Source organism: Rhea americana, unplaced genomic scaffold, assembly GCF_003343005.1.
Source record: "Rhea americana isolate MKP2758 unplaced genomic scaffold, rheAme1 scaffold_248, whole genome shotgun sequence".
Classification (NCBI taxonomy): Eukaryota; Metazoa; Chordata; class Aves; order Rheiformes; family Rheidae; genus Rhea; species Rhea americana.
Window position 1 is genome coordinate 944,638 of NW_028186366.1, and position 15,664 is coordinate 960,301.

Genomic DNA, 15,664 nt, shown 5'->3' on the forward strand with positions numbered 1-15,664 from the left:
CTGGCATGTGTTCTCTCTTCAGCTGCTGGTCTTTGTTTCTTTATCAGCCACAACATCTGCAACGAGGTCTCTCCTGCAAGGTGATCTTTCACTCTCCTTTCCTTAGGCACCTATCATCTGTCTTATAGATACGTTTGTCAGCTCTTGGGTTACACCTCTACTTTTGATATGATATCTTCTAATATCTCCAGGCTCAGATGCAAACCAGTAAATGATAACTGCATCTATGAATGCCAGAAAATGTGGTCTTTTGTTGCTCCTTCATGTCATAAATGCATTAACTATGAAGAAAATGTTCTCTGAGAATAGAAATACTTTTACCATAATTTTCCTTCTAGATGAGCCAAGGGTAGAACTGTACCCAAACAAATCTGGATCAACCTTCTATTTTTTTTTCCAGATATTATTCAATTTTCATGGTAACTTTACACTGTAAAATACCTAGGTAAAATGATTAATTAAATTTGTTAGGTCTGATTTATCTCTTCTTTCTGCCTGAGTAATAGTTAATACCTTTGTAAAATTCATGTAAAAAACCATCACTCTGACACAGTAACATTTTATAGCCACTTTCTTMAGCTGGAAATGCCTCCTCAAGTGTAAGGTGAGCTGGTCCTAATTGGCGCAATCATATGCTGAAGTACAGTGACAGGGTCAATGACAGCACATGTCTCCTGAAGTCGTTTTAACAGTTATCTGCCCACGATAGTTACAGCCCCTGTTGTTCAGCTGTGACCTGTGCTGGGAGTCAGTGCACAGTCTCCTCTCTAACCTGTTCTCATTGCAGGTGTGAATTTCACTGAGGCAAGCACAGAAACAGTCTCCGGCTTGCTTGGGTGCCATGTCCCTGCTCCACAATCTGGCATTGTTTTTCCAGTGGAATCTTCTTGCTGTGCATCTCCAGTAAAGACTTCATTGGCAAGGAAGCCTTTCCATGAGCTTTCTGCAGCAGTCTTCCAGGCTCATTGTCTGCCTATTGAACATTTTAGGGACAAAAATATTCACAGCATTCTTCCTTTTCTAGTTTAGCAGAAGTGCCACAAATATAGGAGAAGGAAAAGAACTTCATTTTCAGAGCCCTGTGTTACAACAGAAGTTTCAAGACTGCTTCTCTGTGTACTTTCTCTTCAACAGGCCTCACCATCCTAGTGAATGAAGGGATGCAGAACATTTCTTCTGTATCCCCAGAAAATTCAAAGTTCACCTCAGAGCAAGGACTTTTGGCATCTTGTTTTTTCCCTGAGTAATATTTTCTGGTGCTCCAGCATTCAGTGTGTGTTAACCCTGCCTGTGATATTTTACTTTCAAGCAATGGGATAAAAGCTCTGATCACAAGCTAAATTTTTGGCATCAGTCAGTCAGAGAAGGGAAGTTTTTGTGATGCCATGAACATCTGAGGAATGAGACCACTCGGCTGATGGGATGTAATATTAGGTAGACTTTAGAACTTGCATCTGAAGAGCACTGCCAGAGCAGAGAAGTAAAGACTCAACAGCGCCTTGTGGCACCTATTCCTCAATGCCACATGTCCACTCTGATAGAAAACTCCTAAAATTAGACATGCAGAACTTGTGTTGCACTACTAAAYTTATATATCTTAGCCTTAGAAGTTCAGACCTAGGTTAATTTGTTCTTGGCTTACATGCTGAGATTGCAGCAAGATATGATCTGAGGTTCACCAGAAAAAGGAGTGAGACCATCTATGATTTCCTCATAAAACAGTCACACACTAGCCAAGAGAAAGCAATGCTCTTTGTTCATAACAAAAAGAGCTTATTTAAAGTAAATGTCAAGAAAAAAAATTACTCACCTTGGATGTTAAGAGCTTCTTGCTTTCCTGGGTAAGGAGTGTTCACCTACAGACAAAGTAAAATTAATTAAAAACTATCCATAAACATTAACTGATTCAAGTGCATAGAGGAAAGCATGGAACATATGCACACTATCACAGTAAATATTGTAACAATGCTCTGTGATAATATCCAGTCTGATGAGGTCTGAATATTAGCTGATGAAGCCTTTTTCAGTATTGTGCTCTCTTCAACATGCAACATGCTTTCAGCAAGAGGGTAATGACATGCATTTTTGAAGCATTAGCAAATCCTGCTTTCAGTCCTGCTAGTGAAACATCAGAAAACTCGACTTATTCTTCAAGAATAATTCTGAACTTATGTCACTGCATTTGAAAGTAGGAYTTGATTTTTGATTGTAAGATAACAGACTGTAAATTTTTTATCTAATCATAATTATGCAGATTCTCTGATGATCTTATGCTCCATATGCATTGGGATCAAAACTGGGAGGCAGAAACTATTCTATTCTAATTCTGTTCTATCCTATTCTGACTCCATTCTCCTATAATGATGGGCATGCTACTTACCTTCACTCTCTGTCTTCAAAATATGAGCAGTGCAGGAGTTAAAATATGACAGTGCACTCCGAAATAGACAGATCTTAGTACTTGCTAGTACTATTCGTATAAGTTGAAACAAGTATACCAAAAAATTCAATATACAACTGCTGTATCTGACTAATCCTACAGTATTAGCTCTTAGAAGTCTTTACTCACATGGATAGCTCCATTAACTTCAGAAGGTCAGTTCACATGAGGAAAACTTGTGGGGTTCAGTCTGTAGTTCTTTAGGGATATTCATTTATGTAGCATGTACAGCAGACATCTATAAACTTGGATAGGTTTAGGAAATTATTCAAAAAAGTAGGACAAAGCTATCTAGCATATTCAGATGCATGAAGAGGTATTTATAACTACAGCTTTCTATTATTTCTGCACATAAAAGTTACTGTTATTCACTGATTTTACCCTTCTTGAAAGGCAACCTCATTTATTATCTGAAATTCAGTTACAACAGGGCTCTGTTATTTGAATCACTACCTAGAGAATCATAGATAGCTGAGGTTGGAAGGGACTTCTGTGGGTCATCTAGCCCAACCCCCCTGCTTAAAGCAGGGTCAGCTACAGCAAGTTGTTCAGGGCCTGGTACATCTGGGTTTCAAAGGACTGATCAGGGGAAGTTGACTAATCCAGAAGAATTTTTTTGGGGGGGAGGGAGGGGGAGATGTATAAGAAGGTTATATAAAGGTAATGGGAAGGTTTAAGGGAGGAATTCAAAGAGTTGGGAAGATGATGCCTGAAAGCGGTAGGCCAAAACTGTAGAAATGAAAAATTACCATAGGGTAGAAAAGTAGAGCAACCCTGCTGCAYATCACACTATTCAGGGAAGGACTGTAGCTCTCAGACAGAATCCTTTYCAAATACCTAGCCTATGGTTCAACACTACAATATTGCCATAGGGAAAGTCCCACCATGACTGAACCCTGTTCGTTGTAGAATGTAATTTCTGTGACATGTTAAACAAAACTGCAGGTCTTTTGAAGGCAATCGGGGTTTTGCCATTCACTTTGGAAAAGCAGGGGCCGAACTTCACCTGCAGGCTTTCATGAGATAATAAAGGTTTATATATGAATAGATCTATTGCATTTGAGGGTCAAATAAGGAAAAAAATCATTGCCACTCAATGTACTACAATGTTCTAAAGGTGCTACATTGAAATAGATAAGAAGTCTTATGTCCTGTTAAACAGGGAAATTGAAAATAGCCAAAGACACAACTACATGAAGACATTATTTATATATACATATGAAAAATGTGTGTACATGTATGTATAAGCAAGAGCAAATCTTACACCATGGAAACATGTGGCTTGGAATGGCATTAAAAGAGTTAAGGCAACCAAATAATCAAAGCACTTTATACAAAAGGTTCCAATGTCTGTAATTCTGTTACATATTTTGTATGTGGCTCATTTCTCAATATCTAAGCACTTGGAAATCTGTTATCTTGAAGGCTAGGTAAAATACATCTTATAACTGGTGCAAAGCCGAAGGCGGGGAGGGGGAAAGCTGCATAGCTATTGTGGTTATGTATTGTCATGGCCATGCATTTTGCTAACAGCAGATTGTGTATGTATGTGACTTACTGGCATTTTGCAATGAGGTCTGGGAGAGACTGGGAAAACTGTCTATGGAAAATAGGAAGGAAAATGAATTTAATGAACACAGACAATAATACAGTAGGTAATACAGCAAATAGATCTAAAAAAAAATTAGACAAGGCCTGGAGACCAAAGTCAGCATCCTGAACAACGATTTCAGCTTGTAATAGAGAACTCCCATGGTTCCATCAGCAGGTCCCAGTATGCATGTGTGGGGCAAAACCTTTACACCACAGTGGCCTTGTTTAAAAGATTTTTACCCACATACACAAGCAAGGTAAACTGCTGTAAACTGCATTGCCTGAAACAGCTTTTGAGGATTCACTTCGCAGACCATTTCAAGAGCTGCATATTTCTGCTACAGTGACAGACCAGCAATGGGTCCTAGTCATACTTACTCCTTTGATACGAACTATACGCCCTGGAGGTCCAGGGGGCCCTGGGGGCCCAGGCAAGCCAGGGGGACCCTGATAAGAGAAAGTTAAGTAAGAGACATTAGGCAAATCCTTCCACATGCAATACAATCAAACCTAGGGAAAGAAGGATAAGGGGCCCAGAGGGCTCAATTTAATCATGGAATTTTATATTAAATAGCCTGGGGGGAAGCTGAACATTGACTTGTGAGCTCTACCTAAGCTTCAAGGTGAATTTTCACATTTAACCTAAAGCACTTTGTGGGTAACAAAATGGTCTAAGATTGTTATTTTCAGGAAAAATAGCCCAAATCGCAAACCCAAACCCAATAAAAAATGAATCTAAATTAAAACCACCGGCTCTCCCAACCATACCATCATAAGGAAAACCCTGTCTGGTCTCCAAGACTGATTTGGGTTTCTCAAGACTGCTGAGATTCATATACTTTCAAGTGTCAAGTAGGTAACTACATGCTATAATTGGCACCTTCAAGGAAATCCACTACGCTGAAGGCATGATTGCCCCCACAAAGGCTATGCTGATTTTTTATTGTAGCCTTTAAAATCCTGGCCACATGACCAAAGCATGCTACTCTACATTGAGACCATCTTCTGTGAGATGGCACACATTGCCTCATCTATCAGCAACTTCATACTCTTAGAATTCTGTTAGATTTTATCTTCCCTTAGCACTCCAGAAAGGGCTACTAGAGCATATAATCTGTTTTGTTTAATCTCCCAAACTGATATACTTCATCTAGTTACACTTGCACTCATAATTTGTGTTTGGTTAAAGCAGACATCCAGAAAAGGTACCTTGATGCAATCTGAAGATATCAAGAAATGGAAAATATTCCTTATTCCTTTGGTATTTTCTGCCAGTGACTAATCACTATTTCTTTTTTCTTTTTTTTTTTTTTAACCAAATAGAATTTGTCTGATTTGTCTGGTTTCACCTCCCAGTACCTAAAATTGTAGTTAAACCTTTCTCTAGCAGTGTGAATAACCATTTAATACGTAGTCTTTCCTTTCTTTAAAGGTACTGAGATACTTCCCAAGCAAATTCTAACTCTATTAGTCAGATAAAGAAATATCATCTCACTCAAATTTATTGTCCAGATACACAACACAGTTTCACAGTTTGGGTGCTGTTTAATTTTTTTTAACAAAATAAAATCAGAGGACTCATACAACAGAATTCATTTACAAAAAGTGTTCTATTGAAATGCAGTGAGGTTGACTTGATAATCTTTCCTGATGCCTATCTGATCCTTACTTTCTTATGATTTCTGTGATAACATAGTAAAAGTCCCTTGTCTTTTTTTTTCAGCCATTTTCTGATGCAGATAAAATATTATTGGCTATTGTCGTGGTATAGGTACTAGTTTTTCTAGCACACACCTTCTCCTGACATGAGAACAGCCACATAAATTAGTCTGCCAAGTAAAAACTAAGCTATTCTTAAATTTACTGCTTATGCTAAGCAGTGCTTACTGTTGAGTAGTCCATTCTTACTGTTTGCCATGAGATTATTTGTATGAATGCTATTCATAAGAAGAGAGTTGCTGAACTAGGACCTTGGTTTATCACTTTTCATTCCAAAGTTACAGTATGTAGGTGGGTATGCAAGTTCTATCACCTTCCAAGCACTAGGCAATAGTTATTATTCTAGATACAACACTACAGCTAAAGCAGGTAGTAGGTGTCAACAATTATCTACTCGTTAATAGAATAGGTGACTCTTCATTAAAGATATGCTCAAGTGCTCCTGGTACGTATGCTAGACAGTGGCATGTGAGTATGAACTCCCATGAGCTGTATGAGGGGTCATACTGACAATTTGCATCAGGAACACCTAGATAAATAGAAAGAATTGGCAATCTCAAATCCTTTGCCTATTTGAACCTATGCTGACTGGGAATCACACCTATAACTTTCACACCTGGGAGCTAATACAACTATGTATACCTGTAAGAATTGTGTGGAGGGACTCCRATTTTCACTTTTCAAATACGAAAAATGACAGAAGCATATCATCATTTCTAGATCTTTTTTGCTATTTTAGTCCTGATATCATTTTAAAGGGGTTCATATAAATGAGATTTAACTTAAGATTTTATCAATATTTTTTTCAACTAATTGCAATACATAAGAAAGACTTACATATAATGCTTCGCCTCGTTCACCTTTCACACCTTTCAGTCCATTCAGTCCTGGGCGGCCCTGCAATAAGTAGAAATAGTTTAGCATGTGTTCAGAAACAGGCTGTTCTATCTTTATTCCTTTTCAGAGAGCTTGATACATACTGGGCGTCCTGGGAATCCAAGCTCTCCTTTGGGTCCAGCAGGTCCTATTGGTCCCTAGACAGAAAAGAAAGTGTGATTACGGAGAAGAAGAAAAAATAAAATAAATTTTAAATGAAACAAAACTGTGACTTGTTTTTGATTATTTAGAAAGGATATCATAATCATAGTCACATTTGCATTGCAATTCAATCTGTGATGGTCTGCAGACAATGCACATAATGTCCTCTCTACTCACTATTCTAAGAGACTTCAGAAACTGAGAGGTATGTGTATAAAAAGGAACTCTAGCTTGGAAGAAGATTGGTACTCTGAAATGAAGTCTGAATTCTCAGCTATTTATAGGGTGCAAAATTCAAAACTGAGCTGCCAGGCATCACAGTGTAAAGGAAAGTTAGAGGTATCAACCGAAAGAAAAATGGCAATCTTTCTTAGTGGTGCTAAGTAGGTTGATGCTTTGTACATATGCTTTTGGCTTATACGGTTTTTCTAAATATTTTTATGTCAGAGCCTGTGAGAAAAGTCTGTGTACCAATCTAAGACTTTATATTTCACCAAATGACTGCATACCTCCAGCCATCCCTAGTGTAAGGATTTACGGGGCTATAGTTGAAACAAAGCAGACCCTTCTTTACATGAGAGTGACCCATCACACCACACTGACTCATACAAGTGACTGTAGAAAGAAGGGGCAAGCAAGCCCCTCAGGAAAAGTAGTCCAGGACTATGGGTGATCCATAGTCTGGTATTTACAAGCATTTAATTTCTAGACAGTCAGCAAGTGAGTCGATACAAAGCAGTAAACCTGAAAAAAAATGCAAACATTCATCCTGCTGTCAGCTTCCTGAGACTCAACAAAACCACCAGAGTCTAGACAATCTATTTATATATGTGTCAACTCTTCTGGTTTCATTTTCATTTTTTTTCAGTCTGGTGAAATGCTGAGGGATACCCCTTCTTCGACATTATGGCTCTTGTGTTTTAACTTCAGGAGTGATTCCACATATGCATGGAAGACAGAAAGTAAAGACTACATGTATGTGGGATGTATAAAATCTGAAAATGGTACTTCAAATACCTAAAACAATTATGTTTACAGATCTCATGTAGATACCTCTCAAAGGTGACAATTTATATGTTTARCCCTGAGAAATTACAGCATTTTCGGTGTGTTTATTGTAACAAATCTTCTATTGTTACCAGCAATATGGTGGTTAATACAGACCTGTGCTGATGGAAGAAAGACTGGCAATTGCACTGCCTATCACAATTCAGGCATGTCCCTTTAAGTTACCAACTTTTGTTGACATTGTGACTACTACTTCAAAGGATGATCAGCAAATAATTGAAAAACAAGAGGAAATCCTCATCTGGTAAGTCACTCCTCTTGATTAATTAGGAATGTGGAGACTAAGAAGGAGTAGAAGATGAATTAAACTAAAAAGGAAGAATGAAATAAATCAAATCAGAAGTGTTGAGGTGAAAACAGTAAGTGAGGAAAGACAAAAAAGAAGAAATGTTGGAAAGAAAAGTGGTGATCTGCAAAATTTAACAAGTTAAGGATCCATGGAAATGCTCTAGATATGTACATAAGTCCTTTCTACTATTGCTCTACTTAGCTCCAAGACCACAAGTCCTCGTTTCCCTCATTTTTCTCCCTACTTAAGTGTATCAGCAGCAATATTGGAAACTCTGTCAATATACTTTCTGACTCATTTCTGCTCTTTTCAGTTTGCCTCATCTACTTGGAGGACATATTTAGGTTGAGGAGCTACAACCACCTTCACACAGGATGGTGCTGACAGCAAAGATTCTTTTCAAAAAAGTGCTCTCCACGGTTGCACTGAAGCCTTGTTGCTAATGACACCCCTGCAGCCTGTCTGGAAGGACCAGAAGAACTGTTTGGTTCCCAGTTATGAACAGTGCACAGCATGAAGCTGAACTCATAGTTATTTCACTTYGCAGTTTTTTCTTGTTTCTGATTAAATCACTCCTGAGAAGTCACTGGACATCACTACAGCTAAGCCCATCAGTCTTTAGAGTTCTGTGTAAATACTATGCAAAAAATAAAATAAAATAAAATAAAAATAAAATAAAATAAACATCTCATGCTCATCTCCATGGGCAGTGACAATGAGAACAGGAGCTTTTCATGTGTTGTTGCTGTTGCAGAACAGGGGAACGAGCACTCACTCCTTCTGAACTATTTTTCCACGATTTGAGAATATAGGAGATTAGGTGGCTTCACAGGAAGGTGTAAATAGGGTCAACCAAGCAAAAATGAAGGACACCAGAACAGTGTCCCTCAGTATACTAAAACTGAATACCTACACATTATTGGATTTTCTATCCACAGATTTCAGTACCTTTTACAGAATTAACCAGTATTGCCTTCACTTTGCACCTCAGGGAAGAGAAGCATGATTTGCATGGGATGACTCAGCAAGCCTGTGGCAGAACTGAGTCATCTTATTGAGAGTCCAGGGCTGTTGTCCCATTATGTTTTAGCTCAAGGCATTCAGGAAGCGTGGAAGTTAAGAGCTAGAAAGATCATTTTCTGAATTAAGCCATTGCCAAATTGGTAGTGTTTATCATTTACCAAATCCTTTTATCTCAAACTGGCAAATGTTTGTCTTTTTGTCTTTTACTTTACGTAGTATCATTTAATTGAAAAATGATCTACTTTCATGGAAAATGTAATCAACGATTTATGCATCAAATGGGAGTTGATGGATAAATTGCGGTAGTATTTTGCAATTAGTAGCTGTCATTAACAAAAAAAAAAAAAAAAAAAAAACCCAAGGCACATTCCAGAATGAACTCTACAAGAGAGGTAAAATTAAAGATTATATAACCTTAAGTTGAATATTGTTCCCTAGCACTGCAATGTAAGTGTAAATGTAAGTGTAATGTAAAATTCACATAATTTTTATCATGCCAAAACTGATGACTGCATTAGATATGAAATTCAGGAATGGTTAACTTGTGAAAATAATGTTAACTACAACATCATCATCATCAGAATTTAAAGCACCTCTTACAAATGACATTTGAAGCTGTTCCAAGATAGTAGGACTTTTATCAAACTTCTGTTTCATTTCCCCTTTGAAGGTAACTTCTGCCCATATGATCAGTGTCAATGTCTATGTTCAAAGCAAACATTAGATCATGGGTGGACTCTAACAGATATAAACTTTAGTATTGCACCCCTAAGTTTTCAAAATGAGTCAATCCACCTTTCCTCGCCACCAAATACAATGATGAGGTTTGAAAAAAGAAACCCAAAATGTGTGGGGTATTTTTCTGTTTTACTTTCTCATATTTGAGCCCTTGAAGACTATTTAAATCTGAGCTCCACTTAGCAACCAAGATGACTAGAAACAGGCTTTTTTGTTTAAAATATGTTTAAAATTAAAAAAAAGTTTAAAAATAGTTTAAATAAAAAGAAACCTCTGATTGTGTTGTGCTGGAGCCACCTTGACTGTTTTCTATACTAAAACTCCAGCCCTTCCCTGAGAAATGTTAGCAACTACACAAGACATGTGCCAGCAGTCACAACTAGAAGTGAAAGAGGGAAGTGAGGAAACCACAGCAGACTGCTGTCTAGCAGAAAAGGAAACTCCATTTACAACAGCAAAGGAGTCAAAAGAGTCAACTGCACAGACTAAAGCTGTAGTTCTTACTAAGGACTCTTCAGTATCATCAAGTGGCCTGCTCCCCTTCCAGCAAAGAACGTAAAGGAACAGTGCTTTCTCATTTCCCCACAGCAGGAGGCTGGATTCAGTCCACCCCTTCTGCATTTGCTCTTGACAATACTCACCTCCTGAGACTCTCCCTGGTTGCTGCAGCTCTCATCTGCCTGTCAGCTACTTCTCTGTGCTTAATCCCTTGTGGTCCAAACTACTGTGCTTCTTTCAGCTGAAGTTTCAAAAAGGAAGGGAGTGGGGCTTTTTTTCCCCAAATTTTGGAAACGGATCTATGAGCTTATTCTGCCTCCAGCGGCAGAGAGGAGCAAACAGCGTCCCCAGTTATCTCAAAGCTGATCTTGGGCCAAAGCTTTAACTTGCGTAAAGTGGAACAAAACCATTAACATCAAAGCTATGGGAAGTTATATCCCAGAGGCTCTGACCAAGCAGTCACTCTGCAGTCTGCACATTATTGCTGCACAAAATGCCAACCAATTGCAAAGAGGTTTTTTCTATGAGACAATACTAAAATGAATCATGGCCAACAGCAGCATTGATCAAACTGAAAAATTCTGCGCCAAGAATCTCAGGTTCTGTGTTTTCCTATGTGAACAAGGAGATTGGTGATGGGCAACACAGAGTTTTGATCAGATTGCATGCCCGTTACCATGGAGAGATCTAGATCTGAAGCTGAGGTGAAATAACTAAGAAAAAAATTCCCTGACTCAGCTGTTCACTTGTAAGTTTGCTTGTGTATCAGGGCTTAACAGACAGCAAGATTTCATGTTCTCTCCTGCCTCAAATCTTACCTAGTAGGGAGAGTAAAAGTCACCAGGTCTCTGTTCTCCTTTCTGGCCTTGAARGATGAAATCCCTCACAATCCTCTCACAGTATTATGAGTAGACACTTGGAAGTCTGAATCAAGACTTCTTTGGCAAATAGGTTGTTGGTGCCTTTTAGGGGAAGCACTGAAGATTACACATTCTGGGTGACACTGTGGACAATTTCAGCACTGCAAAGATGAAAAGCAGAGGTCCAGTGCTCTGAAGGTATCACCTAAACTGACAAAACTAGTCTTACCACCATCTTAGGGTTCCCTGAAGATGAACTGTGGGAACTACTAAGGTCCATTACCTCAGTGTCACCTGTTTTAACTGAACTGGCAGTGGCCTGTTACCTTTTATAATCTTAAGTTTTTTGGAGTAATACATTAAGTTTTTCTGACTTATATAATCCATATACTTCTGTCTATCATCACAGATTCCTTTGGTGAGGAAATGCTAATGGGCTTTCACTAACTGAAAAACAGATTGTTACAATGAACCTGAATTGTAGTTGGGCAGTTCAGCACAACGGTCTGAGCAAGGAGAGGAACCGGCTGGACAAAGTCTTGAGACAGGCTCTATGTGCCAAATTCTCCTGCAGCATTATCGCTGAGACTAGTGCTGGCAAGGACTTCCTCTAAATGACCTTGCCTATATGATGAACTGTATGAAGCTGTATTTCAGATAGTAGAAGACAGTAATTAGACACCCCCCCCTCAGCCTTTTCTCTGCCAGTTCACTCAGAATCGCTGCATAAGTCAGGTGAGTTTCTAGCTTTGAAGATATTTCACTGTTGAGTTAAAAAGAATACAGTGGTAATACCTAAATTTAAATCCTGAATTAAGTATGTAGTTCACAGCAGCACATATGTAACAAACACATTTTTTCTAAAGGACATTGACCRTCCTTTAACATGAGTATTCCTTAAGCATGAAAATTTCACCTCTGCTCAGAAGTAATGAAAAGCTAAAACAGTCTATCTTTACACTTAGTAGTATCTATAAAACCAAACAAAATCAAAAAAGAATCCAATAGACTTTGGAAATGTCTTACCATTGGTCCCACCTGTCCTACCACTCCAGCTTCACCCTGTTGGGGACAGACGAACACACAGATGAAAGAGAGAACTTCTGCAATATCTAGCAAAAGTGACTGGCAAGAAGGCCACCAAACATTCTGGAGGAACACAAAGCAGTGTCAGCTCACCTTCTGCCCTTTTCTTCCTAACAATTCAGTTAAAGATCCATCAGCAGTAATGAGAGCTCCTGGTTCTCCCTTTTCACCCTGCAATTACCAAAGTATTTTACAGTGTTTACAAAGCAGGCATCAATGAAGCAGGAAAAGTTAAAGCAGCAATATTGCTGTTGGAAATGTGACAGATTAGTCAGAAAAAAACACTATACTGCAAAATCAGTGTGAGTAAGGTTGACTTTCAATTACTCTCACTCACATGACACAAACCCTATGAAACATACGCTGGGTCCGAAAGAAACCTATGCCAAAGGAAAACAAGCTATTGGAATCTTCCTGTGGACCATCAGCTTAGATACAGGTCAGGAAGCCCTGTTGGAACTGGGAAAGTTTGATAGAACAYTACCTAGAAAGAACTAGACAATCAGGAAAGCATGGCTCTTTCTCTCGAAATAGTTGTAGCATAATGCAGCCTCATTACCTCCCCAGTATTATGAGCCTCTGAGTTTCACTTCTTCAAGGTGTAATTCCATTCAATAATGGCACCACAACCATGAATTTTCATTCCCCAGTGCAAACAAATGGTTCTTATTCTAGACCTCACCTATAACTCTCTTTACCTAACTCAGGCAATCTGAGCACCTTGGTACAATAGCTCTCCCAAGATCTCTAATGGAAAATACCCGGTTTGAAACTAATTGCACCGAYAGACTTGTAGCCCTTCCCCTGTGGTTCATCTTCCCCATATTTAAGGCACACTTTGGAGTCTCCTTGAAGCTGGCTTCACTAACTGTCTTCTGTGAGGTTTTATGCACCCAAGACTKCAATAGAAGCCTCTCATGATCCTTGAAGGGGAATATTCCTAGGGGTCTACGAAGATTCATTGTGCTTCCTGAGATCATCAACCTTGAGCATAACCTTGTGTTCACAGCTTATAATCAGCCTGAGAATCATGATGTCATCGGTGGGAGTTTCAAGTTGTTTCCATTAGGGACTGTAGAAGTCTGCCCCCCAACATACTCCAAAAAGCAAACAAAATCCCCCAAACCACACCAAAAAGCCACTTAACTAGTTTTAAGGTTCAGCTTGATGATTTTATTCACTGGGTAAAACAAYAGGAACGTCAAAAGGGGACTGGCATTTGTGGCCTGGAATGTTTCCTCCTAAGCACTGAAGCTGCTGTTCACCTACAATCTCACTTCAAACCATAATTAACCATTCCCAAAGCTTCATATTACCTGTGAGAAAGTGAGGTCAGCTACTTACAAACACAAAGAACAAGAGGAAAGTGTTTTTGTTTTTCTTATCCCCAAGATTGTAATAACTTGTCCTTCTCCCCTGCTTCCTGCAGGTGGAGAAGGGGAGAAGAACAGAACAACGACTGGGATATTTACAAAACAGCAGAGTCAGTCCTTAGTTGTATCACAGCAGTGCTATAATGCAAACCCAATTGTGTAGAAATAAGAGAAAGAATCCAGAAGAAGGAGTTCCCCAGGTCTTAGACTTTCTTTGGGAACAGAAACACTGTGATATACTTCCGGAGGCAAAGCCTTTTGTGCTATTGCAGGAGGAAGAAAAGATCATGCTTATATATTTGGCCTTTCAGTTAGGATCCCAGGCTGTCAGCACAGATGATGAGCTTGCAAGAAAAGGTCACCTCGTGTTTAATGTTTATGCAAACTTATTCCGATAAGTGCATTGCAGAATTTCAGTCCAGGGGACAGAATGTCGGTTCTCAGTAATACATCACGGTATTTTGTTCAGCATGGCTTCAATTTCCACTTAGTAAATTTTTCACATAGACTTATTAACAGCCCAGTCCCTAACAAAATTAAAATCATAAAACTTGTAATGTCACCAATGTTATTTTCTACCTAATACATTTTGCAGCTTGTACTTTTCCCTACTCATTTTCTCTTACCTGTTGTCCTTTAGGTCCTCGTGGTCCAGATAAACCAGTATCTCCCTTTGGTCCCCGAGGGCCCTAAGTAAAAATGAGTACATATACATATAGTGAGATCTGCTGAGAATATGGAGCTGGGCAATTTTACTAAATATAATTTTAAATAACTGGAAATCTTGAACTTTAAATCACTCTGGTTGTAATCTAAGCACTTTCATAAAACCATATTGCTGTCTTTATTCCCTAAAACAAATATCAGATAGGGAGAATCTGTTAAAAACAACAAAAATAACCCCTTGATGTTTTTCACCAGTGTAGATTATACACACGTTCACAAACAGAAATAAGTAAATATTAATAAAAGTGGAAATTCAGCCTAAAACTCTCTCTTTCCTCCCTACTTTATTCTCTCTCATTCTATTTAACCTCACTGATTTTCAGAAGAATTTCTGAAGGTACATTTTTCAAAGGAATAGTACTTTAAAATATTTTTTATCTGAAATATAGATTATATGTATGAAAAAAACGATCATTTTTATATCTTACGTGGAGAAAACATTTGGCTTATGTCATAATTTCACCAATCAAGAATCAAGTTTAAGTCTACATGATTTCTACATTAGAAAAGAGATAGAGAAAAGAGCTGAAATCAGYGCAAGAAAGGTGTTTTCATGTCTGTAGAAATTCTGTTAATGACAGAGAGATTATATCTTACCAGGTCTTTTTTAACTAAAAATAATTTTTTAGTTTTTTCCCCCACTTCCAGCTTCCAGTACAGTCCACAATACCCACGAGTCAGTAAACAACCTTCTGCAGAACTTCCGGCAATTTGCCAGCATTTTGTCAATATCATTTGTCAGATTTCTCATCTTTCTTCTTAGTTAGGCAGCAGAGAAAGGATCCTGAGATCATATGCCTGCATCTAAACTGCAGAAAGGTCTTAACACAGRGTTCGTTTCTACCATAAGTATAATATCCTGTTGACTGCATAAAGACCTATGTTCTCCCATATGAGAATTTATCAGAACTTGTATAAATTCTGTGCTACATAAATAATAAAATATTAAAGTATATTCAAGAATATGTATTTAAATCCCAGGAACATAATACTTACAGGAAATCCTGGTAGACCTGGCTTACCATCTGGTCCCTGCAAAATGCAAAAAAACCCAGATCCATATAAAAACATATTATGGACTTGCGAAACAGAAAGTGCAGTTTACATGTACCTCCTGACTTGTGAATATTAATTGATCTGAAACTGGAAGAATTTCTTTCAGCCAGTGGTAAGCTGCAAACACTCCACAGTACCCTGACCTTATAACTTTTTT

General features: G+C 38.4%; 1 protein-coding gene across 3 annotated transcripts in view; it reads right to left on the bottom strand.

Moving 5' to 3' along the window:
* Positions 1-15,664, bottom strand: part of COL15A1 (collagen type XV alpha 1 chain) — a 155,924-nt gene that overhangs the window by 22,709 nt on the left and 117,551 nt on the right. For all 3 annotated transcript variants that reach the window (XM_085306829.1, XM_085306828.1, XM_085306827.1), the window contains 9 exons: positions 15,448-15,483; positions 14,352-14,414; positions 12,446-12,523; positions 12,293-12,328; positions 6,733-6,786; positions 6,590-6,649; positions 4,412-4,480; positions 3,999-4,040; positions 1,811-1,856 (listed from right to left, as the gene is read on the bottom strand). In XM_085306829.1, coding sequence (XP_085162955.1) covers positions 1,811-1,856; positions 3,999-4,040; positions 4,412-4,480; positions 6,590-6,649; positions 6,733-6,786; positions 12,293-12,328; positions 12,446-12,523; positions 14,352-14,414; positions 15,448-15,483 — 484 coding nt within the window. The remainder of the gene's footprint in view (positions 1-1,810; positions 1,857-3,998; positions 4,041-4,411; positions 4,481-6,589; positions 6,650-6,732; positions 6,787-12,292; positions 12,329-12,445; positions 12,524-14,351; positions 14,415-15,447; positions 15,484-15,664) is intronic.